Here is a 27,231-nt window from a genome sequence, read left to right as displayed (position 1 = left end):
ACCACCAGGATCTCTCCATAGTGCACATCTTGAAAATAAATAAATAAAAAGCAGTGAAAATCTTTATCTCATGATGATGCTTATCAGTCTAATAGTGAGTATGTCATCCCTGCACAGGGATGAGTTCTTCCACTCTGCAAGGCATTATCTCAATTAGACCATCAAGTTTATCTTGGGGTGTAAGGTTCCATTCCACAATGGTAGCTTCAGTAACAGATGGATTTGGCACTGTACAATGACCACCTTCAACAGGTCCAATGCGTGCTCAGTTGCATTCATGTCTGGGGATTGTGCTGACAAATGCATTCACTTGCTTCTCTGAAGATACCAATACACTGCTACAGTACAGTGTGGTCCTTCACTGTCATGGACTAGGATGAATTTGTCATCGACTTCACATCTGTAGCACCTTAAAACCATTTGTAGGACCTCTTGGAGACAATGGGGACCAGTCAAATTGCCATACATTAGAATTAGAGGGGTCTGCCATTCTATCGTTATTGCCCCACAGAACATTACGCTCCCACCTGCAAACTGGTGGACTTCTTGAACGTATTGCCATTCCTGATACCACCTAGCACTTCTCAAAAACACTAACACATTTAATTACCAGTCGCTAATCAATCCTGATCTCATAAGCAAACATGATATTACTCCATTATGCAATGGTCCAATGTTGAGGTGTAAAAACCCTGGTCCTTTGACTCATCAGTTCCATTGGTTCAGTGGACAACTTCTCATTGGTCTTCTGGGATGAAGACCATCCTGATGTAGTCTTCTACATACTGTTTAGTTTGGGATATCAATCCCTGCTGCCCAGAAGAAGCTATTTCCAATATTTCTGGCAGCTGATGTTGGGCACCTGCAAGCCGACAGCTGGAGGTAACAATACTGCATTGTGTTGTTATATGAGGAAGACTACCGCAAGGTCTATTGTTGACATTTCCAGTCTCTTTGAACAACATTCCATTAGAACTACTGACAGCCTTGGGAGAGCAAGCCCTGACGAAACTCTAACATCTGGTGAGCAAGATGTATGAGACAGGTGAAACACCCTCAAACTTTAAGAAGAATATAATAATTACAATCCCAAAGAAAGCAAGTGTTGACAGATGTGAAAATTATCGAACTATCAGTTTAATAAGTCACAGCTGCAAAATATTAACACGAATTCTTTACAGATGAATGGAAAAACTGGTGGAAGCCAACCTCGGGGACGCATCAGTTTGGATTCTGTAGAAATATTGGAACATGTGAGGCAATACTGACACTATGGTTCAAATGGCTCTGAGCACTATGGGACTTAACATCTTTGGTCATCAGTCCCCTAGAACTTAGAACTACTTAAACCTAACTAACCTAAGGACAGCACACAACACCCAGTCATCACGAGGCAGAGAAAATCCCTGACCCCGCCGGGAATCGAACCCGGGATCTCGGGCGTGGGAAGCGAGAACGCTACCGCACGACCACGAGCTGCGGACTACTGACACTATGACTTATCTTAGAAACTAGATTAAGAAAAGGCAAACCTATGTTTCTAGCATTTGTAGACTCAGAGAAAGCTTTTGACAATGCTGACTGGAATACTCTCTTTCAAATTCTGAAGGCGGCAGGGGTAAAATACAGGGAGCGAAAGTCTATTTACAATTTGTACAGAAACCAGATGGCAGTTATAAGAATCGAGGGGCTTGAAAGGGAAACAGTGGTTGGGAAGGGAGTGAGGCAGGGTTGTAGCCTCTCCCCGATGTTATTCAATCTGTATATTGAGCAAGCAGTAAAGGAAACAAAAGAAAAATTCAGAGTGGGTATTAAAATCCATGGAGAAGAAATAAAAACATTAAGGATTGCTGATGACATTGTAATTCTGTCAGAGACAGCAAAGGACTTGGAGGAGCAGTTGAATGGAATGGACAGTGTTTTGAAAGGAGGATATAAGATGGACATCAACAAAAGTAAAAAGAGGATAATGGAATGTAGTCGAATTAAGTCAGGTGACACTGAGGAAATTAGATTAGGAAATGAGACAGTTAAAGTAGTAAAGGAGTTTTGCTATTTGGGGAGAACTGATGATGGTTGAAGTAGAGAGGATATAAAATGTAGACTGCCAATGGCAAGGAAAGTGTTTCTGAAGAAGAGAAATTTGTTAACATTGAGTACATATTTAAGTGTCAGGAAGTCGTTTCTGAAAGTATTTGTATGGAGTGTAGCCATATATGGAAGCGAAACAGGGACGATAAATAGTTTAGACAAGAAGAGAATAGAAGCTTTCGAAATGTGGTGCCACAGAAGATTGCTGCAGATTAGATGGATAGATCACATAACTAATGAGGAGGTACCAAAAAGAATTGGGGAGAAGTGAAATTTGTGGCACAACTTGACTAGAAGAATGGATTGGTTGGTAGGACATGTTCTGAGGCATCAAGGGATCACCAATGTATTGGAGGGCAGCGTGGAGGGTAGAAATCGTATAGGGAGACCAAGAGATGAATACACTAAGCAGATTCAGAAGGATGTAGGTTGCAGTAGGTACTGGGAGATGAAGAAGCTTGCACAGGATAAAGTAGCATGGAGAGCTGCATCAAACCAGTCTCTGGACTGAAGACCACAACAACAACTACAACAACAACAACAACAACAATGCACTTTCTCCACACCTTAGACACACCACTTTGAGTGACATGTAACTGATAGGCAACATCTTGCTGTATAGGACCTGCTGAATGTAAAGCCACAATCTTTACTCTATCAAATGTTGTATGCTTCTGTGGGGCATGTTACTGCAGTGCTGAACACAAAGTGAAGCTGTTGTTGATACTGGACTGCACACGATGTGCCACTGTGGCAGCGGTATGTTTACATGACTGTGAAATGGCTGTAAAGCATGCCAGTAGTAAGTACCATCCAGGCTATGGGCTGTAACTGGATAATGGATAGATGAATGAGACCTCTAATATCATAGACTACGTTTTACAATAGTATCCCAGACTTTTGTTGATCAGTTTATATACACAGTCACCAGGCAAAAATAGGATCCTGACAATGAGTTTGTAAACACAACTGCCAGATGAAATGGACCACCACAAACTGCGAAAAAACTTTACAATAAACTTAGCCACCACAGCAAGGCAATAAAAGAAATACAAAAATTCAAAATGGCTCTAAAACTATATTTTCAAGATAGATGCTATTATATGATACGTGATTATCTGTTGGTAGAAATTTAAATTATTGTCCTCTTTCTTTTATATATATATAAAATCGCTTTTGGTAACTATTGTGCTATATATTAAATTTTACTATTATTTTCTTTATTATACGGCACTGTTTTATTGTACTGTATTACATGCTTAAAATTATTTATGGAATTGAATTAATTTTACTGTAATAATCTGAAACTGTGTATTAATGTACAAAAAGTCATATCCTATATCAATTACTTGATGAAACTGATGCTTAATAAAAATAAACAAGTAAATAAATAAGTATGGAGCACACAAATGTTTTGGTGTAGATGAGCCTGAGTGTCCCAGTATCCTACCAATAACCATAGTCTGCCATTGTGTAACTTACAAATGAATCATCATGAGTCACAATTTTGCCTTTTTTCAAATTATGCAAGGCATCTAGTGCACCAAAAATGCAAAGGCTAACATATGGTGTGTGGAGGATGCAGTTCAGCCTGGAGGTGGTTTTGTGATGTTTTGGATGTGTTCTTTGGCTATGGCTTATGTTCACTTATTCATGTTACCATAAACATGGACCAGCATGTTTGTTTAAACATTTTTGATGACTAAGTGTTGCCCTTTCTTCTATATCTTCATGATGTGTATCATCTTCCTAGATGACAAGTCATGTTCACAAGACTGCATTACTTTTTCCTAGTTTTTCAACATTCAGGCACCCTATTGTGCCTCAACCGGCTTGCTGAATCACACAATCATAAAACCATAAGAAATGTCTGGGACTATTCGAAACAGCAGGTGAAGAAATCAATTAACGTCCCCAAAATTCATAAGCTCATAGGATCTCATCACCAATGAGTGTCTGCACTTAGATATGGCATGCATGAAGAAACTTGTGAATTCTCTTCCTCACCAAACCGAGTCCCTTTTTTCATGGCTAAAAATGGTGTTATACAATGTCTCATGTGTGTGGTTAATTTATTGTCCTGTGTGCTTAAAATCTGATGTGTAATTGCAGTTCCTTAAACCAGTTTATCAGCACTTACTGAGACTAACATTTAATATAATAATCCAAGTATAAACTCACCAGCTGTTTCTCTGAGGTCTCTTTCGAGGGAATGTTCTTTCCATGGACTGATGGACCTTCTGTTTGTCTACAAAAAATAATGAGATTTTTAACTTAGTAGTTTATCTCTGTGCACAAGATATCAGCATCTTTGGCTCACATCCAATCAATAACAGACAATTTTTTAAAAAAAGTATCTAACTGGTTTCCATTATTTAGGAAAATATTTAAATAAATCAAGTAACCAGAATGAATATTCTACACTGCACTGAAGTACAGAGTGGATTGAAACTTTCTGACAGTTTACAGTTCTGTGCCAGGTAGGAAATATACCTGAAAGTTGGTCATTTGGAGACAACGCTCAAACATCTAGGCCAGGCTATTACGACACTGCCCCATAGGGCACAGATGCTCCCAGACATCCCTTATATCACCAGCAGGCAAGTGCAGCTTGTAAAGGCTATTGCTTTACAAGTTGCACTTGCTTGAACATCTTGGTCACTCCTGCCAATACACATGAAATACATGAAATGTATTCACAGTTGCAAATTTGAGAAGACAAACAAACATCACCTGTATAAGGAGTGACCACAATGAACCCAGATTTCCTGCTTTATGTGAGCCGTCGCCTTAACCGCTTTGGCTATCCATGCATAACTCAGGGCCGGACCCAAACTTCCATTTGTTGTTATTCCTGCATCACAGCCTGTACTCACACATATTATGTAATTCCTGACAGAGGAGCACATTTAAATAGAAAGTCGCAGCCTGGTATCAGCAGATAAATACGATACATACCGCAGTACCTGTGTCATTAAGAAGAATGATGCAGTGGTCCTTCAGACATGGATGCATGTCCGAAGGGAAATTACATCATTCTTCTTAACAACACAGGCACTGCAGCATTTATCTGCTGATACCGAGCTGTTATTGTTGAGAAGAATGCTGTGGTGTCCCTTCAGACATGCATGCATTTCTGAAGGACCACTGCATCATTCTCCTTAACAACAAAGGCACTGCAATACAGTACTCTGGCCTGTCTCTGCTTGGCTGGTGCAGTACAGTCGTGTGTGCAACAGCCCAGCTGCTGTATTGCCAGAATGTCCACTGTTTGCCATCACCTGCCCAAGCCCAGCTGCCAGCAGGTAAGAACTCGAGCTGGAACAGCCTGTTCTAAGCAGTGATTAATCCATTTGCCATGATGTCCTTTCCTACAATGCTGATAATACTGTGAGTATCATACGAGAACTTTCAGGGAGTTTGAAAAGTAGCGTAGAGGAATCGAAGCAGAGGAGGAGTAGCACAAGCTCAGCCTACAAAAGTTTTACCAACAAAAGGCAACAGTCCCAGTGTAACATCATATTAATTTGTAGTGTGTTAGATTCATTCTGAAAAAGCACCTCTGTACTGTGTGTGGATAGTGCATTCTATGTGAGATACTTTCTATTATGAGCTCTAGTCCAGCATGGTTTTCAGCTGACTTTCTGTTGAGTTTGAAATGTAAGAGAGAGGTACTGGCAGAATTGGAGATTTGTAAGATACCTGTGAGTTTTGCTTGAATAGCTCAGTTAGTTTGAGCAATGTCCATGAGAGCCAATGGTCTAACTTTGAATCAAATTACAATGAAATGAACACCCTTAGCTGCTTACAGGCATTGACATACGTCAACGGGGACAGATGAAAATGTGTGCCCCGACCGGGACTCAAACCAGGGATCTCCTGCTTACATGGCAGACACTCTATCCATCTGAGCCACCGAGGACACAGAGGACAGTGCGACTGCAGGGATTTATCTCTGGCACACCTCCCGCAAAACCCACATTCTCAACATATTGTCCTGCACTACATTCGTAGTGCCCCCGCCCATTATACTCATTACTCGTGGTGCTTTGCCAATTCCCGTAAGAGTTCGGGCACTGTTTGTGCATTCGCACAGAAGAAGAAGATGGTCAAGTGGCCGGTGAGCCTTAAGGCGGACCAGTGAAAAGGCAAGTTTTTATGCAACAGGCGATGCAACATCTGAGCCACCGAAGCAGCAGACAGTAAAAACTTGTGATAGTATGCTATTTTCCCCAAGAAGGCCTGCAGTTCCTTAACAGATGTAGGGCGAGGAAGGGCATCGATTGCAGTGACAGTTTGCTGAAGCGGATGAATACCATCCCGAGAGAGTTGAAACCCCAAGTATGTGATAGATGTCTGAAAAAATTTTGATTTCTGAAGATTACACTTAAGACTGGCAGTCTGTAAGACATGAAAAAGTGTGCAGAGATTCTGAAGATGTTCATCAGCAGTGGAGCCAGTGACAACAATGTCGTCCTGGTAATTTATACACCCAGGGACAGTGAGCAATAATTGTTCCAAGAATTGCTGAAAGAGAGCAGGGGTGCTGGCAACCCCAAACGGCAATCGTTGGTATTGATAGAGGCTGAAAGGCATGTTAAGGACCAGAAACTGCCGGGAAGCAGCGCTGAGAGGAAGTTGATGATAAGCTTCTGACAGGTCAAGTTTAGAAAAATACTGGCCTCCAGCAAGATTAGTGAACAATACTTCAGTCGAGGCATAGGGTAAGTGTCGATAAGGCATTGAGCATTTACAATGGCTTTGAAATCGCCACAGAGACGAATATCACCATTTGGCTTAGTAATGACAATGACAGGAGAGGACCACTCACTGGTTGACCTGATCACGAAGGGCCACAGGAATAGGCCGAGCCCAAAAAACTTAGGCCGAGCAGTGGGTTTGAGCGTGATATGAGCTTCAAAGTCGTTTGCATGGCCTAACCCCGGAGAAAAAGGGAAGAAAATGTCATCAACAAGGAATCCAATTGAGCATAAGGAATAACATCAGAGACGATATTGACCCAAAATCGCGAAAGGCATCAAAACAAAAAAGGTTCTCCGCATTACTATGGTCGACCACAAATATGGGAACAGTGCAAACAACAGATTTGTAAGATACCTCAGCATCAAATTGTCCTAAGAGAGAAATCTTCTGTTTATTGTAAGTCCGTAATTGCCTAGTGACAGGTGACAGGATTGGAGAATTCAACTGAAGATACATCTGAGAACTGATGATAGTGGCAGCAGAACCAGTATCCACCTGCATGCGAACATCTCGACCAAGTATTTGGACAGTGATGAATAACTTCCCTGAAAGGGAAGAAGTACAATTGACAGACAACGCAGAATCAGAATCAGCGCCATGTTCATGAACATCATGTATGTTGTCGGATTTGCAAACGGATTACACATTACCCTTTTTTTTTGCATTTGTGACACACGGCCCAACATTGTGGACAATCTTCTCATGAGCATTTCCTAAAACACAGCGGACATGAAGGAAGTTGCCGTGGATTTTGCTGCAGTTTCTTAGAGGTTTGTTTACAGTTAGGCCAAGGCTGCGCTTGGGAGTGTACTACGGCCTCATTGTCCGGCGGGGACGCGCCACACGCTTCGTCAACATCACACAGAGGTTGTATTTCCCCAACGTCGCCCCATGCCTCTATTTGTGCTCCAGCGGCGTGAGAAATTTCAAAAGACTGAGTGATGGATAGGACTTTATCTAGAGTCGGATTTGCCAACTGAAGGGCACATTGCCTAACTTCTTTGTTGGGCGCTGATCGGATAATAGCATCCCGTACCATGGAATCGGCGTAGGATTCTTTGTAGACTTCAGTAACAAATTGACACCTACTGAGGCCGTGAAATTCAGCAGCCCAAGCATGATAGGATTGATTTGGTTGTTTTTGACAACAATAAAAGGCAACATGAGAGGCTACCACATGCGTTTGCTTTTGAAAATAGACGGACAGAAGTGAGCACATTTCAGCAAAGAACAAAGTTGCAGGATCTCTCAAAGGAGCCAATTGCGACAACACCCAATACATTTGAGGTGACATCCATGAAAGGAACAGAGACTTACATGTTTGTTCGTCCGCGACATGAAATGCCAAGAAGTGCTGTCGAAGACATTTTTCATAATCAGACCAGTCTTCCGCCATCTCGTTGTAAGGAGGAAAAGGAAGTAGAAACAACGACGAGAGATGCCCTGCATTTGATGCCATGATGAAATCACAAATTGCATTTGTGAGAAGCGTTTGCTGTTCTATGAGACGTTGCAATAGTTGCTCTAAAGTAGCCATGGGAACATGTGGGTCAACAATGGAAAAGAAAAATCACTACCTCGTCGCCAATTGTTATAACTTCAAGTTGAACACATATATTTCAAGGAAGACGCAATACATGAAAGTCACAGATCAAGTAAACAGAGAAAGATGTGTGTACACTTTAACAGTCAAATCATAACTGAGTCTGAGTCTAGCGGCCGCTGGCTGGCTGGCTGCTTAGGTGGCGCTGCTGCTGCATGGCTGGCAGATAGCACCGCATGTATTGGATGCGCGTAACTGCGCGGCGGAACTTTGAAAGATCGGCGAGTCACAACAGTTTGATCAACCACATCCACCTCACTCTTTGTTGCATCATAGTATGTTATGGTTTCAAGTTTACTGTTTCCTTCATTGTTTACTGCTACTTCACTGTGCAGTGTACTCAAAAGAATATTTTTTTTATTTTCTTTCCTTGGTATGCATTCATGGAGCAGTCTGTGTTGCCAGTCAAGTGGAAGATGGTGGTGGAGTGTATTTTAGTATTTGGCCTCTTTACCTCAACAGGTATTTTGTGACAGATCTTTTTCCTGTATCAACTAATGAGGTTTTCCTTCACTTTAACTTCTTAGCAAGTTAAAAAGATGTGAGGATGCTGTCCATCATCATATTCCTTCCTCCATTTAGAAATGATTCCATGAGACAGAATGACATACTCTTCAAGTGGTTGCTTCTCTCCACGTGTATCTTCTTTCTTGAGAAAGCATTACATACGTACTTTTTTGCTACATCAACTGCTCCCGAATTTGAGACCATATTTTTTGGATTGCTTGGGCATGTAATGAGTGGATCTGCATCTTGTATTGTTTGCTAACAGTTGCTCATCTATGTTTACATTTTCTGCATGGCCATAAGAATAAATATTGTTTTCCATGATTCCAAATACAAGAGCGAATTTGCTGGCTTGCATCCATTCAGTTTGGGTTGATTTTTCATCAAAAAAGAGATAGCTGAGAATTTCCTGAAAACTGTCCCTTGGTATAATGTCCTCAATGAAAGTAGGCTTCCAAGAAAATGATCAAAGATCTTCTGGGGACATGCTTTTTGTACAAATGGCACCCTAAGCACATATGATGGCTAGCGTAAATAGTGGGACCTTCCTCCTTTAGAAGGCTCACAGCTGACCTTATCACAGAAGGTAAAAAATTAGCAGTCTCCCACTCTATTCCATCCCTAGTGACCATCTTTGTAGAGACATTCGGCTGGGCATGCAGTGATGAATGAGGTGAGGATTGACTTAGGTCAGCATTTTAATCCTCCTCCACTAATCCCTTCTCATTTACATTGTCCTAATCTTCACTTGCTTTTGGTACGAAGTCCTCATCTTCATCAGTGAAGTCAATTTCTAATTCAACATTGAAATTCTCTAAGAAATGAAAGACTACTTCATCAGAACATCCATGTTGACCAGACATGTTAGAAAAATTTCTCACGTACAAAGAATGTTACAGGGCATTGATTGTGGAAGACTGGAATGTCCATGTGTTGAAATGTAACAATGAGCATCAACAATTCTGCATTATTGCTGATAGTTGGCACTGCATTGTGGGATTATTTACATATATTCAGAAGAGAAATCACAGCAGTGTCAAAGTTACTCTTCTTGACATTCTATGTATATCGAATTAAATGCACAAGGTATTGTAAATATGTTGTAAATCCTTAAACATCATCATGAAGAATAGAAAAAATTAGGAAATTCATATGATTTCATGAACACGGTAAGAAAACTGGGTATGACACTAAAAAATATGATGGGGTGATTTTGACCTTTCTCACTGCTGCTCTCCTCTCTCTCTCTCTCTCTCTCTCTTGGCCACTTTTTCAATCCGTGTCTACCCAGTTGGGAGTGGCCTCCCTGACTATGATTCACAACTAACCACACTATGTAACTTACTTAATTACAAGGAAATGGATCCAAAACAATTAGAGTAATTAACAAACTGCTTTACAGAAGATGACTGAAGGGATGTGTATGCTGTTACTGATTTCGGTTTCAAATTTAATGTATTTGTAGATGGGTTTCTACTAATCTTTAAAAGCTGCAGGGAGAATGAAATTCTATGAAACAGTTAGGACAAACAGAGAAGTAGAGCTGATTTCATATTATTTTACATAGCATACATTGTTGTCATAAGGAAAGTAACTGAAAAAACAATAACCTAAGAATAATACTTTTTCATTTTAGGTACAACAGCTACAAAATTATTGTAAACAATTGCATTTTCCACTCTCGTTGTTATACAATCACTGTCATTTATACCATAATTTTCTGATTTCGGCTGTTTGGTATTTTTAAATCCACTCTCCTATATTTGTAAATTAACACTTTCACCCTTTGTGAATGCATACAAACATACATCTGTCATTTTGATATGTAACCACTGTCATAGTAAACATGAGTAAGAAAAACATTCCCTATCTGAAATGTTGACAAATATGAAAAGTTGTTCCCACTCATGTTTACGATGACTATGGTTAAGTATTAAAGTGACAGATGAACATTTGCATACACCCACCAAGGGTGTGTCTGCAAAATTATGAGTATAGGAGCATGCATTTGAAAATGGTTAACAGTTGGAATCAGTAATCACAGTACAAATGACTGTGATTATATAACAGCTAGAATAGAAAATGGAATTGCCTCTTCATAATGACTAAAATAAACAACTCAGATAACACAATTAAATCTATAAGGGCAAAAGTTAAAAGAGAAACTGGGAATTCAGTTAAGGAATGTGAGGCTTTCATTATTAAATAAATTACAGCAGTAAGATAGGCAATGTATTTAATAATCACTTTCTGGAAGCAGCAGAAGATTGACAAAGACATTTCAAGGGATAAATCAGAAGAATACATGCAAGAAGCAATGCCAATGCCACAAACACAGAGGCATATTAACATTAGTTGAGGGTCTGCTGAGGGCATTAAGAATGTAATTAATTCCCTCAACAGCCAAAATCTCCTGGAGTTGATGGTATCTCAAGTAAATTACTTAAATTCTGTTCTCCACATAAATGCAGTAGATTCTGTCACATATGCAGTACATCATTATTAGAAGGAATATTTTCAGACAGACTTATCAGACCCCTTTCACATTAATAATTGCTGACCACTCTCACAGCTTATCTCTGTCTTCAAGGTACTGGAAAAGATAATGTCTGTATGAACCACAACACACCTCTCTAAAAATGAAATACTTAGCCAGTATCAATTTGGATTTCAAAACTGTCTCTCCACAGAACATGTGATTTTTCAATTCACAAATTAGATTACATAAAGTTTAGATGAGAAGAAACAGCCAACTGGTATTCTCTGTCACTTATCAAATACATTTGACTGGGCAGTTCATAGTATTCTCCTAGTGGAGCTCAAATTTTATGGTATCAGACATCTTATTGGTAATTGGTTTTTGTCCTACCTAACTAAAAGGATGCAAATACCTGCAGTAACAGCCTCCCCGAGAGTTTATACATGGTACATAATCTTCAGACCGCGGAATAATCACCACAGGCTTGGTATTTTGTCTGCTTTTGTTTCTGTTATACAGAGGGCAATTCACAAGGTTGCATACAGATTGATGGAGTTGATTAAGAACTTATAATAGAACACTCAGGAAACTTATAGCTCTGGAAGTAATCATAAGGCAGTAAAAGCTTTGGAATGTCAGGAGCAACATGGACAACCAGTACACATGTGTCTTAAGTTCACCAATGATAATGTACTGTTTACTCAACAACGCAGCACATTACAGTGTTTAAAATCATGACAATCACATTCAATACAGGCATAACATATACACAGAAAATACTGGAGTGCTCTATCCAATACACTAGGTACCGTGCAAACCTCATCCGATGCTGCAAATATCCTGGCGAGAAGTGTTTCTTCATCAGGAACAGTTGTCAAATACAAGGGACTCTTGCTATGCCCCCCACCCCCATCCTCATCCTCATCCTCATCCTCAGTCCTCAACCCCACTCCCACCCCCATCCCTAAAAAAAATTCAGGGGGCATCTGAGCAAGGTGCTCCTTGTAGTTGCATCCACATCTGACGATGTATGTTGTGTGGTACATCCTCTAACAATTCTGAAAGAATTTTTTGATGAATACCTAGTTGATTACTCCATCCCTGGCATTCAAAAGTCTTCAGATGCTCAGCATTACTTCCAAGACCATACGTTCCTATTCTATAATAGTTGTATTTCAACTCCTCTATCAACTTCTTCAATTTGTTTGCAAACTTTTGAATCATGCTATGCATATGACTGGTCATGATACATCCATGGGGCGTAATAGTTCTCGTTGCTGATGATGTATGTATCAGAACCAAGCCTAAAGAATATACTTCACATTTGAAAAAACAGATAAAATTTTCTTGAAAGTTGATCTCTCTCTCTCTCTCTCTCTCTCTCTCTCTCTCTCTCTCTCTCTCTCTCTCTACTAAATTCTTCAGATCACTTGGTAGGTGGTCAAAGATGTTTGTGTCTGAATGCCTCACTCCCTTCTGTGGTACAGCAATGATTAATGATGGGTAGTGTGTCATTTCTCCTTCTAGTATTATATTTATGAACTTTATTTTTGATCTGTGATTGGTAGTTGACAATAAACTTTACAAGGGAGCAAATACACTATGAGACTCTTGTCACTACACTCAAATATTTAAAGAGTCACCTACAACAGGTCCTATAAGTTGGTGCCGCATATTATCCCCATTAAAAATTTCTAAGAATGAAGATTTTATTCCACAATGAACAGCTGCCGTAGAATAAGATGACACAAGGCATTACTGAATGAAATAGGAAATGTCTCTCAACTTTTGACACTTTCATTTCCATAGTTTACTATTTGCATAATGTAAATGCTGCATACCAAACACACTTAAGAATATTTAGGATATGTGACATCAAGTGCATGTTCTTATTAACATAATCATCCAAGAAATTAGAATATTCTGTTTCACTGATTACTTTTCCCTCCTGTATTATTTCAAGCAATGTGGTCAAGCCTTTTACAGTACAGAATTGCATGTATTGTGTTTTACCTAAGTTCACAGATAGCACATTTGGAAAAAAAAACAGTAATTAATTTTCAGGAAAATATTATTTACATTTTCAAGTGTTGAAGTTTCTCCATTAGGTTTGATAATGATACTTGTATCATCAGCAAATTGAAATATTGCAGTTTCCTGATACACAATTGCACAGCATTTACACACTTTATGCAAGTAGCATTCACTGATTTAAATTTTGTATAATTTGATTCATGAACTGAAAAATAGTGTGTTTTATGATGAGACCCTTTCATAATCCATACAGGGGTAACGAAGTATCTGGTTTTGGGATATGTGTTATTGTTCTTGTGCACTTTTTTTTTACCTTCAACTAGGAGGTAGTAATGAGACTTGTCAGCACTTATTAATATCCATGTTACTATCTTCCTGTAAAGGTGTCTGACTATAGCATACTTCAGCCTGTCAATAAATACATAAGGCATTTATCTAATCATCAGCAAATGGCTTCAGCTGTATGTGGCATCCCTGAAGAAACCGATGGATACTCTTCCTCACTGAATTATGGTTATTATAAAGGCTAAAGCTGGTGTTACATGGAATTAGTGTATGTCTGCCAGGGGATGACAATCCCATACCCATCCCCCTCCCCTTGTGTGCTTTCACACCCCATCAATATCATTCAAAAAGCAAATGACAGTCAGTTCTATGATGTGACATGTGGTTACCAATGTGCACAGAATTTCAGTAGTAGGAATCTACCACCAACAGCAAAGTGATAACATTTTGAGGATAGCAAAGTATTTAACATTAGTTTTATCCAGTGTGGGTCCACAGTTACTGACACTATAATGTTCTGGAGAGCTGTCACACAGCCATCAAGAATGCATAACAGAAACATTTGAGATGCTAAAACTCATCACATTTCTTGAGGATGACACTCCAGTATCATGTGACAAACACCATGAAAATGAACCATCCAAATAATGAAGTACTCAATCTTCCACCTTAGTCTCTGGGTTTGTTAATCTAAGGAAAGTGAAAATTTTACAAACACTGGTGTAGTGAGTGCTCTTTTGAATCCACAATTTTATGGGAAAAACAAATAATTTTGACACTAAAATAAAGTCATTACAGTGCTATTGTGAGAAGCTTATTGTTTTGCCAGAAGACTAAACAGAAAAAATTTGATTGGTCTGTCTTCCCCATTCCATGTTTAGCTGGCAGCTTTTCAAATTGTCCTCACAATTACCTCACAAATTTGCAAAACATTAAATATGTACAGCAAGCCATGAACATAACAAACAGATAATTTGATCCTCATCAAAACCCAACTGATACAGATTCCATGTCCCATCCTTTTATGTTCCTTTTTAACAGTAAATACTACAGCAAGAGAATACAAGTTACATAACCTACATACAAACACACATTTACTTACCTGCATTTTGTCCTTGAAAGTTTCTTCAAGTTAATTGCCAACTGTGCAGCAATTTTTGCATTATTTCTCACAAGAGCAATATCTGAAGTTACATTAAGCAAGCTACTCTCAACTGAATTTTTCAGCATTTTACATAAGTTACGACAATCAGTTTCAATTACATGTCACTATTTAGAGTAACAATGAAATACTTATCTTCTATGAGAGAAAAAATTAAAACCTGTTTAAACTCTGTATGTCATTCATAATGATTTATGGGAAACTCATTTATTCAATTTTTAGATTTTTTTCAATTTCTTCTAAGATATGGAAAACAAATATTGTTCATTTAGGTTCTTGCTGAAGTTCTGCTTCCATTAAAATTCCTCTTTGTAGCATCTAATGCCTACTAATGCATGTAAGTATGCTGTCTTTTTAGGGTGATATCAGCTAATAGATTTTCCTGAACAACTATTATGTGGTTATATTGTTTGTTCATTTCATGGATGTCCAAATAGCCTGTTAGCTTAGATGACTATTTGGCTACATTGTGAAAATTTTCTTAAACCTACACTGTTGAATTCTTTTTTAACTTTATGTTTTCTTTTTTTTTTACCTTAGTCCTAATTGTTTCCAAATATCACAATCAATTGACTTTACCATAGTAAATGCGAGGGAAAAATATATGCCATCTCATCATAAACTTACACAGTCAAGCAGAATCCAAGAATAGACAAATTTTTCCAATTTAAAATTCATTTCAAAACAAAAGAGTAACTGAGAAAACTAGACAAAAATTGTTCAAGATCTTATTACCTGCTAACATGCAACAATTTCATACTGCAAATGCGTTCTTTACTTAAAAAGAGCAATACTATTTCTAAAATTCTTTTTGTAATCTATGTGCCAAAAATTAACAAAAGACAGTGCTTAACAACATGGAGCTACACCAATGAAGCCACAGGAGTAAAAATAAAGGCAATAACAATTTTAAAAACCATACACTACCGGAAAAGTGAATTAGAGCACTTGGAAAGATGATGATTCGTTTTTGATATGACGATGGCATATGTCACTTGGGGAATAGTAGACGTACTGATAATGGTTTCAAAATTGCTGCCAACAGACACTGTAGTGGTGTAGCTACCAGAGCGCCATCTGTGTCTACCCTTTAATAGGGAATGCTCACAGACATAAATCTCAGTGAGGGACATACATGTGAAGCAAGCAGGCAACACTGCCATAGATATGTACATGTGTTTCCTACGGCCAATGGAGAAACTTTGAAAGGGGTCAAATTGTGGCCTTCCGAGTGGCAGGATGGTCCTTTTGGAGAATTGTCACACAACTTAGGCATGCTGCATCAGTTGTGCCACAGTGCTGATATCAGTAGTCATGTGAACATCCTCACACCATTAGATGAAGTTCTGGATGTCCATATGGCACAGATGCCTACCAGGATCACCGTATTGTAAGGGCAGCAGTGGTATATCACACAGCTACAGAGGACAGATAAGAGGGCTTGGGAGCCCAGACATGTCAACATGAACTGTTGCAAACCAGTTATTAGCAGTAGGATTATGGGCATGCACACCTCTAGCCACAGCACTGACATGCACACTTGATGGATGCCATCAGAGGATTACTTGGAAAATGAAATGGTGCACTGTGATCTTCAGCAATGAAAGCAGGTTCTGCCTGATGCAAGTGATGGTCATTTGCAAGTATGGTGTAGATCTAGTGAATGCTGTCTCATACAGTGCATTTATCCAAGTCACATGGCTCCCACCCCAGGCCTTATGGTTTGGGATGCAATAAGCTACAGCTCTTGTTCACATTTGGTGTTTCTGAAGGGGACACTAACCACCATTTGGCACATGCGGAACATTTTTAGACCATGCGGAACATTTTTAGACCCATTCTTTTGCTGTTCTTGCAACAGGAAGGCAATGGTTGTTCCAACAGGATAAGGCTCACCCACATACTGCCTGTGAAAGGTAACAAGCTCTGCAAGACATGCAGCAACTTCTGTGCCCAGCATGATCTCAGGACTTGTCTCCAGTTGAGCATATATGGAATATTATGGGACAAAAAATGACTCATGCAACTCATCAACCAACAACTCTTACAGAACCACATGAACTGGTTGAGCAGGCATGGAATAACATATCCCAGGACAGAATTCATCATCAACTGGACGCCAGAGTCAGCACCTACGTGGCTGCCTCTGAAGGCTACACTGTATACTAGTATGGGTGTTTCAGGTGGGTGGATACCTCACAACTGCTTGTCCTGTTGATCTGTAGATGTAATTGTATGTTGAACTCCATATATACTGTTGCAGCAATAAATCTTGTATGATTTATAAACCTCTAAAAGGATGCACTAATATTTTTTGCAGCAGTCTATATACAGAGCTATTACAAATGATTGAAGCAATTTCATAAATTCACTGTAGCTCCATTCATTGACATACGGTCTTGACACAGATATGTAGAAAAACTCATAAAGTTTTATTCGGCTAAAGCCGCACTTCAGGTTTCTGCCGTCAGAGCGCTCGAGAGCGCAGTGAGACAAAATGGCGACAGGAGCCGAGAAAGCGTATGTCGTGCTTGAAATGCACTCACATCAGTCAGTCATAACAGTGCAACGACACTTCAGGACAAAGTTCAACAAAGATCCACCAACTGCTAACTCCATTCGGCGATGGTATGCGCAGTTTACATCTACTCATCAACAGGACAAGCAGTTGTGAGGTATCCACCAACCTGAAACACCCATACTAGTATACAGTGTAGCCTTCAGAGGCAGCCACGTAGGTGCTGACTCTGGCATCCAGTTGATGTTTCTGGATGCCTCTGTAAGGGGAAATCAACGGGTCGGCCTGCAGTGAGCGAAGAAACGGTTGAACGCGTGCGGGCAAGTTTCACGCGTAGCACGCGGAAAATTGGCTCATGCCAGAACTGGAGACCGACAGTGCCTACTTCATCTTTCAACAGGATGGTGCTCCACCACACTTTCATCATGATGTTCGGCATTTCTTAAACAGGAGATTGGAAAACCGATGGATCGGTCGTGGTGGAGATCATGATCAGCAATTCATGTCATGGCCTCCACGCTCTCCCGACTTAACCCCATGCGATTTCTTTCTGTGGGGTTATGTGAAAGATTCAGTGTTTAAACCTCCTCTACCAAGAAACGTGCCAGAACTGCGAGCTTGCATCAACGATGCTTTCGAACTCATTGATAGGGACATGCTACGCCGAGTGTGGGAGGAACTTGATTATCAGCTTCATGTCTGCCGAATCACTAAAGGGGCACATATCGAACATTTGTGAATGCCTAAAAAAAGCTTTTTGAGTTTTTGTATGTGTGTGCAAAGCATTGTGAAAATATGTCAAATAATAAAGTTTTTGTAGAGCTGTGAAATTGCTTCAATCATTTGTAATAATCCTGTACATCTAAACTATCACACCCCAACCCCTCACTAAAAAAGAAAGGATACTTGTGTCAAGAGATTTCCCTGATGTCAGAATGCGTACTTGTTCCAGCACATATGGTGTGACATCTCTTCCTTTGATACCATTCTTTTCTGCTTCTTGTAGTGATTGTTGTATAGCTTTTTCTATATGGTCACCTGTAAGTAACCAACAGATTACCAAATATTCATGTAAAAAGAAAGAAAAAAAGAAGAAAAATAAAAACCACAGAATATGAGAGAAATATGTAACAAGAGAAAATGTTCCATCAAAAATTTAAAAATTTGGTAGTCTTACCTAATACAATTTCCAATAAAAGAAGGAAAATTAAATATATGCCAAATATTTAAATTAAATGTGAACTTGTATCAAACAATTAGTAATTTATATTTTCTGATGCATTCAGATGAAATCCACTTAGCATTAACAAAGTATATTTTAACAAAAATTCTCTCTGACCACATATCAGATATACCACCGATCAGATGGACACACAGCAAAGAAAAAAATATTTTTTCTGAATCTCCAATATAGAATGGGTTACACAAATGCAAATTTTGCAATAGAGTCTCAAAATGAAAGACACTGGTAGCAACACTAATTGCACATAATAGTAGCAACTGACAGATCTGTTTCAAAGTGGTTGGGACACTTTGTACTTGTATGTTTATGACAACTTATTTAGTATGTTGTTAGACTCACACTGTAAAGCAGCTGGATTTCAACAAACTTTGGTTTTATCCTGGCAACACAGAACCCAAGTATTAGAAAAACTATTCAGTGACATTTCACTACCTGTTCATTTTTGTTACATCTAAAACACAAAAATGTCTGAACATCCAATGATTATTATTATTATTATTATTATTATTATTATTATTATTAATTGTGCCTGAAAGCCATACACCAAACTCTAAGTGTTTTGGAATTTTACAAAGTATGATTACACTTATCTAAAAATTTCATAATCAGTTTTAAATTTTTATATGTACAGTCTATCATCAACCATTACCAACTACTAAAGTAACTCTTCTTCATAAAATATATATATATATATATATATATATATATATATATATATATATATATATATATAATAGAGGGAAACATTCCACGTGGGAAAAATATATTTAAAAAGACCCGCCAGCGCTTTTGTTTGGTAAGTCTCATCATCTTAAATATATATATATATATAGTTATAATAGAAGGAAACATTCCATGAAGGAAAAATATACCTAAAAACAAAGATGATGTGACTTACCAAATGAAAGTGCTGGCAGGTCGACAGACACACAAACGAACACAAACATACACACAAAATTCAAGCTTTCGCAACAAACTGTTGCCTCATCAGGAAAGAGGGAAGGAGAGGGAAAGACGAAAGGATGTGGGTTTTAAGGGAGAGGGTAAGGAGTCATTCCAGTCCCGGGAGCGGAAAGACTTACCTTATGGGGAAAAAAGGACGGGTATACACTCGCACACACACACATATCCATCCACACATATACAGACACAAGCAGACATATTTAAAGACAAAGAGTTTGGGCAGAGATGTCAGTCGAGGCAGAAGTGCAGAGGCAAAGATGTTGTTGAATGACAGGTGAGGTATGAGTGGCGGCAACTTGAAATTAGCGGAGATTGAGGCAGACAGTGTTTGTTGGTAATGAGGATCACCCTGTGGCTAAACATGCCTTGGTGCACGACCAGCACATCTTGGCGCAGTGTTACACCGTCCGGGTTATCTGGATACTTCCTACTAACACCAACCTATCCGAACTCCGGAGATGGGAACTTGCTCTTCAATATATCCTCTCTTCCCGTTATCCACCAGGCCTCAATCTCCGCTAATTTCAAGTTGCCGCCACTCATACCTCACCTGTCATTCAACAACATCTTTGCCTCTGCACTTCTGCCTCGACTGACATCTCTGCCCAAACTCTTTGTCTTTAAATATGTCTGCTTGTGTCTGTATATGTGTGGATGGATATGTGTGTGTGTGCGAGTGTATACCCGTCCTTTTTTCCCCATAAGGTAAGTCTTTCCGCTCCCGGGACTGGAATGACTCCTTACCCTCTCCCTTAAAACCCACATCCTTTCGTCTTTCCCTCTCCTTCCCTCTTTCCTGATGAGGCAACAGTTTGTTGCGAAAGCTTGAATTTTGTGTGTATGTTTGTGTTCGTTTGTGTGTCTGTCGACCTGCCAGCACTTTCATTTGGTAAGTCACATCATCTTTGTTTTTAGGTATATATATATATATATATATATATATATATATATATATGTATATATATATATATATACATATATATATATATATATATAATAGAAGGAAACATTCCACGAAGGAAAAATATACCTAAAAACAAAGATGATGTGACTTACCAAATGAAAGTGCTGGCAGGTCGACAGACACACAAACAAACACAAACATACACACAAAATTCAAGCTCTCGCAGCAAACTGTTGCCTCATCAGGAAAGAGGGAAGGAGAAGGAAAGACGAAAGGATGTGGGTTTTAAGGAAGAGGGTAAGGAGTCATTCCAGTCCCGGGAGCGGAAAGACTTACCTTAGGGGGAAAAAAGGACGGGTATACACTCGCACACACACACATATCCATCCACACATATACAGACACAAGCAGACATATTTAAAGACAAAGAGTTTGGGCAGAGATGTCAGTCGAGGCAGAAGTGCAGAGGCAAAGATGTTGATGAATGACAGGTGAGGTATGAGTGGCGGAAATTTAAAATTAGCGGAGATTGAGGCCTGGTGGATAACGGGAAGAGAGGATATATTGAAGAGCAAGTTCCCATCTCCGGAGTTCGGATAGGTTGGTGTTAGTAGGAAGTATCCAGATAACCCGGACGGTGTAACACTGCGTCAAGATGTGCTGGTCGTGCACCAAGGCATGTTTAGCCACAGGGTGATCCTCATTACCAACAAACACTGTCTGCCTGTGTCCATTCATGCGAATGGACAGTTTGTTGCTGGTCATTCCCACATAGAATGCATCACAGTGTAGGCAGGTCAGTTGGTAGATCACGTGGGTGCTTTCACACGTGGCTCTGCCTTTGATTGTGTACACCTTCCGGGTTACAGGACTGGAGTAGGTGGTGGTGGGAGGGTGCATGGGACAGGTTTTACACCGGGGGCGGTTACAAGGTTAGGAGCCAGAGGGTAGGGAAGGTGGTTTGGGGATTTCATAGGGATGAACTAAGAGGTTACGAAGGTTAGGTGGACGGCAGAAAGACACTCTTGGTGGAGTGGGGAGGATTTCATGAAGGATGGATCTCATTTCAGGGCAGGATTTGAGGAAGTCGTATCCCTGCTGGAGAGCCACATTCAGAATCTGATCCAGTTCCTCAAATCCTGCCCTGAAATGCATACAGATGATTGTTATTCATCTTAAAATTAGTGCCTTGCTCTTCTGTATAGTGTAGGTATCATATCTGATGGTGGTAATAAGATGTTTTTAAAAATACTGTTTTGAACAGCAGTTTTTGATTAAGTCATTGACCAGTTCATTATATTTAATGTTAGTGTATCCTTTGATTCTCATACATTTCTTCCTCTTCCTGAAATTTTTGTTTCCTTCGGAACCTATCATGAAGTCCACTACTTTTCTTGAGAACAGCAGTCATCTGTGTATCTTGGAATATGTTTCTACAATCTGTCAAAACAAAATGTTTCTCACTGGGAGGTTCTGCAATTAATTTAAAGCTGCAAGTATAGCTGGGAAGCAAAAGCAGTTCTGCTGTGTCATCAGAACAAGACACAGCCAGGGCAAGACCACCACAGGCACAAAGATTCGAGGTAGTGCCAGTCCCATAGAGACTCACCACTTGCGCAAGTTCCATCAGCGGCACTGAGGGTGAAGATATCGACTTCGCCTTGGCCAATTGCCAGCTGAGTACAATCTGCCAATGACAGAACAACAAGAGACAGAAGCCTACTTGTATGACAGAAGAGCAGGTCCCACCCATTTGGTTCCCTGACTTAGTCAGGGAACATCGCTTAGTGAACTCTTAGAAGTGAACAGACAGTTGTTGTAAATTGCAATTGCTATGTACTGTGATGTTTACCTATGATTATTTGCACTTAGCCATTGATGCGCCTTTTTTGTGTTATATTACAAGCAGTGTTACAGACTTCACATTTCAACTAGTCACAAAGATAAGTAAACCTTTTAACTAATTTATGTGACTTTGTTACTAATTTGTTGCAGTGTTGTAGAACTTTAGTTCTCTTATCCTGTTACCTGACCTGATGGCATTGCTGCATAACAGTGGCAGGGAGATGGTGGTTAGTGTTTAACGTCCCTTCGACAACGAGGTCATTAGAGACGGAGCGCAAGCTCGGGTTATGGAAAGATTGGGAAGGAAATTGGCCGTGCCCTTTCAAGGGAACCATCCCGGCATTTGTCTGAAACGATTTAGGGAAATCACGGAAAACCTAAATCAGGATGGCCGGAGACGGGATTGAACCGTCGTCCTCCCGAATGCGAGTCCAGTCTGCTAACCACTGCGCCACCTCGCTCGGTAGTGGCAGGGAGAAATTGTTTTAGTGGTGCACTGCTTCCAGAAGCCATTTCATGAACTCACAAACTTGGCCCCCACAACAGAAGCGATGAGGCCTTTACAAAACTGGAGAAAAGAGTTTACAAAAAGTTCCTTGTAGCCTGTGCTTGGCCATAGGAATAGGCAACCCACTGTTCAATTATCTGGGGTTTTGGAGCCATTAGTATAAATCTCGACATATTTTGGGAAATTATCAGCCATGCAGCTGCAACAGTACACCTATTTGTTTTGGTTGAGAAGTAGAAAACATCTACTACTGAACTTATTTCATTATACTGATAATCTCAATTAGGATATGTTGGCATCTTCAGACATTAGGTAAAATGTCCTTCAAATCTATGAAGCTTATACATGATTTTGATTTTAGGGCAGTGTTTAGTCTCTATCTATTCATTTTTTCTTGAAACAATCAGTCAAGATTCTGTAGCACAGCATGGTCAATTTAAGAATGTCTGTTTAGGAGGAATATTGGTATATCTGTAATTAATTTCTGCTTTGAGGCATTCAGCATTTCTGCAGCTTCCACTAAAAATGTCTTTTTTTTTCATAGAACTCCTAGCTCATCAGCAAGTCCTAACACATTTAACTGTAATTTTCCTACTTTCAAAACTGATTTCCTGTTGCCTCTGCAAAACAATGTGCTTCCAATGTCAATTTTAGATCTTATTAGACCCCTGTATTTTAGCAGTAGAATATTATGATCTGCTTCCCTATGATACTGTTGTAACTGAGCATGATGTGCTGAAATAAGGCTGGATATTGACTAAGAGATAAGCAATCTACCCCACACATTATATGTGTGAGTCCATTATTGTTCCTATAAATTTAGTTTGACTCTTCACTGGGTACATTTGGTAATTTAAGCTCATGCATGTTAGTCCCAGTGGAATCCTTCATCTGCAAAAGTTGACAACAGCAAGCCTTTAGAGACCAACCAATTTTCTCTCTTCATTTCTTCAAGTCAGCTACCAGAAATATACATACAAGTATCATAAATATATTGAAGTACTTGAACAGCTCTTGGAAACTTGGTTCACATGTCCACTGCATAAATATTAAACAGAACTGACCTCAATAATGATCCTTGTGAAAGGTCAACAGTGGCATATTTGGCCTACAGTTTTATTTTTTAGGCATAAGAGGACAGTCCTTCTAAAGAAAAATTTGCTTCTACCATAAACAAAACTGTAGGGCACTCCAGTCTCTATCATTCTTTGCCATGATAAGGGAATGACAACTGCATCACACGTCCCTTCAATATTCATGAACATGGACATAACACATTGTCTTTTTCTTAAATGCTCTTTGTATGTCCAAAGTGAGTTATGTCAAACTAACTAAAGTAAAGTGATGTATTCAAAAACTGTTTTGATAGACTAGCAGTATATGATTAGTTTCTAGACATCATTCAAGACAATTTTTAATTACTGTATTTGTTCCAAATTTTTCACAATGCATCGGGTCTGTAATAGTCAGCAGATACTGGATCCTTTCTGTATTTCAGAATTGGTATAATATCCTTTCCTCCAGGAGTACTAGTCCCACAGGATATGCAGAAGAACTTCTGCTATGTTTGAAAGGTTGAAGATTAGGTACTGCCAGATGTAAGGGTGTGAAAATCTCAGTCCAGCACCTAGATTTAATCTGTCACAAAATTTCAAATCAGCATACTGTCTGCTGCAGAGTGAAAATTCATGCTGGAAACAATCTCTTAGGCTTTGGATAAGCTATGTCTCTACAATAGTCTTTCCTTTAGGAATGCTAATGCCAAAGGGTAATTTGTGAAGTTCGGAAGCTAGGAGATGATGTATTGATGGAAGTCCAAGGACATGAGGTCAGGTCATAAGTCATGTTTGGATAGCTAAATCAGCAGAGCATTTGTCCACAAAAGGTGAAGATCCCTTGGTTCAAGTCCCTGTCTGACACACAGTTTTAATTTGCCAGGGAGTTTGAAAACACTGCACACTCCAGTGCAGAGTTGAATTTATTCTGGAAACAATTCCTTAGGCTGTCACTAAGCACTGTCTCTGTAATTTCATTTCTTCCAGGAGTGCTAATCCCACGAGGAATGCAAGAGAACTTCTGGGAAGTAGGGAAGGTAGGAGATGTGGTATGGACAGAATTAAGGCTGAGAGGGTGGGTTGCGAGTCATGCATGGATAATACAGCTGGTAGAGCTCTGGTCTGTAAAAGGCAAAGTTCCTAGGTCTGACTCCTGACCTTGCACACAATTTTAATCTGCCATGAAATATCAACTCAGTGCACACTCCACTACAAAGTGATATTTCATTCTGAAATTGATCCTTCTGTTTTTCTTTTACATCACCTGTGTTGGCAAGCTGAATAATTTACAATTTTTATCTCAATTCAAATTTATGGTGTTGAGAAAACTAATAAATCATTAAAGATTCAAAACATGTATCTGCTTCCAATTCTATACTTTCTCAACCATTGTCAAGTGCACGGCATTATTATTAGGGGTTCTTGCCATTCCATTCTTCATAATTAGTTAAAGGACTCTGTACATGCTGTAATTAATCTAATCTTGTCTTTTGCAGTCTAGATAATAGTAAACTGATGTCAAAAAATGAGTAAACTTCGGTATTATGCACAGAAGATGAAAAATGATTTAACAACAAACAATAAGCTTCAAACATCACAAAAGACTTTTAAAAATTACTGAATTAACAATAGAAAATGAACAAAACTTACCAGAAAGTGCAAATTCTTCTGGTACAGGAACAGCAAGTAACATTCCTGAATTGAGTTGTGCCTGCAATAGACTATGAAGCATACGGGCAGCTTCTTCTGTTGTTTCAACATTATACGGTGAAGAAAACCCACTGCTGGCTGAGTAAAATGCTGGAAAATCCTTATTCTTGCCGTAAGTAACAACAGTTACTCCTTGTGTTTCCTAAAAAGGAAAGGTAAGACAAAAGTTGCTGCAATGTAATAATATATGCCCTATAAAACTCAGTCGAGTGGCAGACAACAAGGCAAGGGGATGTGCCTGTTACGGTAGAGGTAGCAGCAGCAGCAGCAGTACTTATCTGATACATAGCACTTTGGTTTAGTTTGTGTTTTTTACATATGTCTGTGATGAAGTGATCTGTACCTGTGTCTTTTACAATGCAGATTAGGGTTTAGAAAATTATTGTAAGTTTTTGTTTTTTCATAAATCTTAGTGCATATCCATGTGTGAGGCAGCTACCCCGTGTAATTTTCCACTGCCATAAGTGCTATTTCACATCCCAGTAGATAAACCCCTTTTTAGTACACAGTGTATAGTTTAGATCAGTGCACTGAAGTTTGTATACTCATTTCCTGTAGCATCATATTCAGGACTGATCACGGTCCTCTGGTTTGGAGCAGAGTGGAAAGTCCAACAACTCTGTGATGCTATCAAATGAAAATTTCTTGACCTCCACTATTGGGTGCAGAGCTGTATGGTTCCCCTTAGTATGTCAATCAGGCTCTACATGCAGGAAGCTGCTAATAGGGTAGTACAATATGTGGTGTGCATATGATGGTTTTTATGTTAGTTACCCCCACCCCTTGATATCAGAGACAACCTGAATGCCAAAACTGAAGGTTACATTGGCCACAGCATTCTCAGAGAATGCTCATTCTCATAGATCAGTTGTAGGAAAGGTTAATATGAGTATTCACAGAAAGGTCCCAGAATTAGTATCAGTTATTAAGCATTGTTATACCCAGATAGTATTAGGAATAGAAAGTTGGTTGAAATCATAAGTGAATAGCAATGAAATCCTAATTTCAGATTGGAATATTTATCATAAGGATAGGTTGGATAGGTTAGCCACCAATGGTGGTGATGTATATATTGCAATAAGGAATTTGATAATATCTAGGGAGATTATCACAGATCTCGAATATGAATTAACCTGGGTGAAGCCGAACATCAAAAGTCAGTCAAAAATGATAACAGGATTCTTTTATAGATCACCTGGGTCAGGAGATGTAATGCTAGAGCACTTCAGAGAGAACTTACAGATTATATTTAATAATTTTCCTGATCATTCTGTTGTAATGGGGAGTGACTTCAACTTTCCAGGTATAGTTTGGGTGAGCCATGCTATCAAAACTGGTGCCAGGGACAGGGATTCATGTGAGAAACAGTTACAGAATGAACACATGAAGGTTATGTCTTGGATGTCCTAGCAAGAAACAAACCTGAACTTTTTGAATCATTTATCATAGAGAAGATATCAGTGATCATAAGGCTATGATAACAATTATGGCTATGGGTTTTATGAGGAGTGTTGAGAAAGAAAAGAAAATATTTTTGCTTTTCTAGACTGACAGTATACA

At 39.2% G+C, this 27,231-nt stretch overlaps 1 protein-coding gene across 2 annotated transcripts in view; it reads right to left on the bottom strand.

The window, feature by feature from the left end:
- The window catches only part of LOC126161853 (pseudouridine-5'-phosphate glycosidase-like), a 164,083-nt gene that overhangs the window by 33,269 nt on the left and 103,583 nt on the right, over nt 1–27,231 (bottom strand). For both annotated transcript variants that reach the window (XM_049917963.1, XM_049917964.1), the window contains exons 6-9: nt 25,612–25,813; nt 18,350–18,481; nt 14,866–14,947; nt 4,273–4,339 (exon numbers count right to left, since the gene is read on the bottom strand). In XM_049917963.1, the coding sequence (XP_049773920.1) occupies nt 4,273–4,339; nt 14,866–14,947; nt 18,350–18,481; nt 25,612–25,813 (483 nt within the window). The remainder of the gene's footprint in view (nt 1–4,272; nt 4,340–14,865; nt 14,948–18,349; nt 18,482–25,611; nt 25,814–27,231) is intronic.

The sequence above is a fragment of the Schistocerca cancellata genome, chromosome 2, assembly GCF_023864275.1.
Source record: "Schistocerca cancellata isolate TAMUIC-IGC-003103 chromosome 2, iqSchCanc2.1, whole genome shotgun sequence".
NCBI classification, from domain to species: domain Eukaryota; kingdom Metazoa; phylum Arthropoda; class Insecta; order Orthoptera; family Acrididae; genus Schistocerca; species Schistocerca cancellata.
The sequence above is the reverse complement of the archived record's forward strand: the minus strand, read 5'-3'. Positions and strand labels throughout refer to the sequence as shown.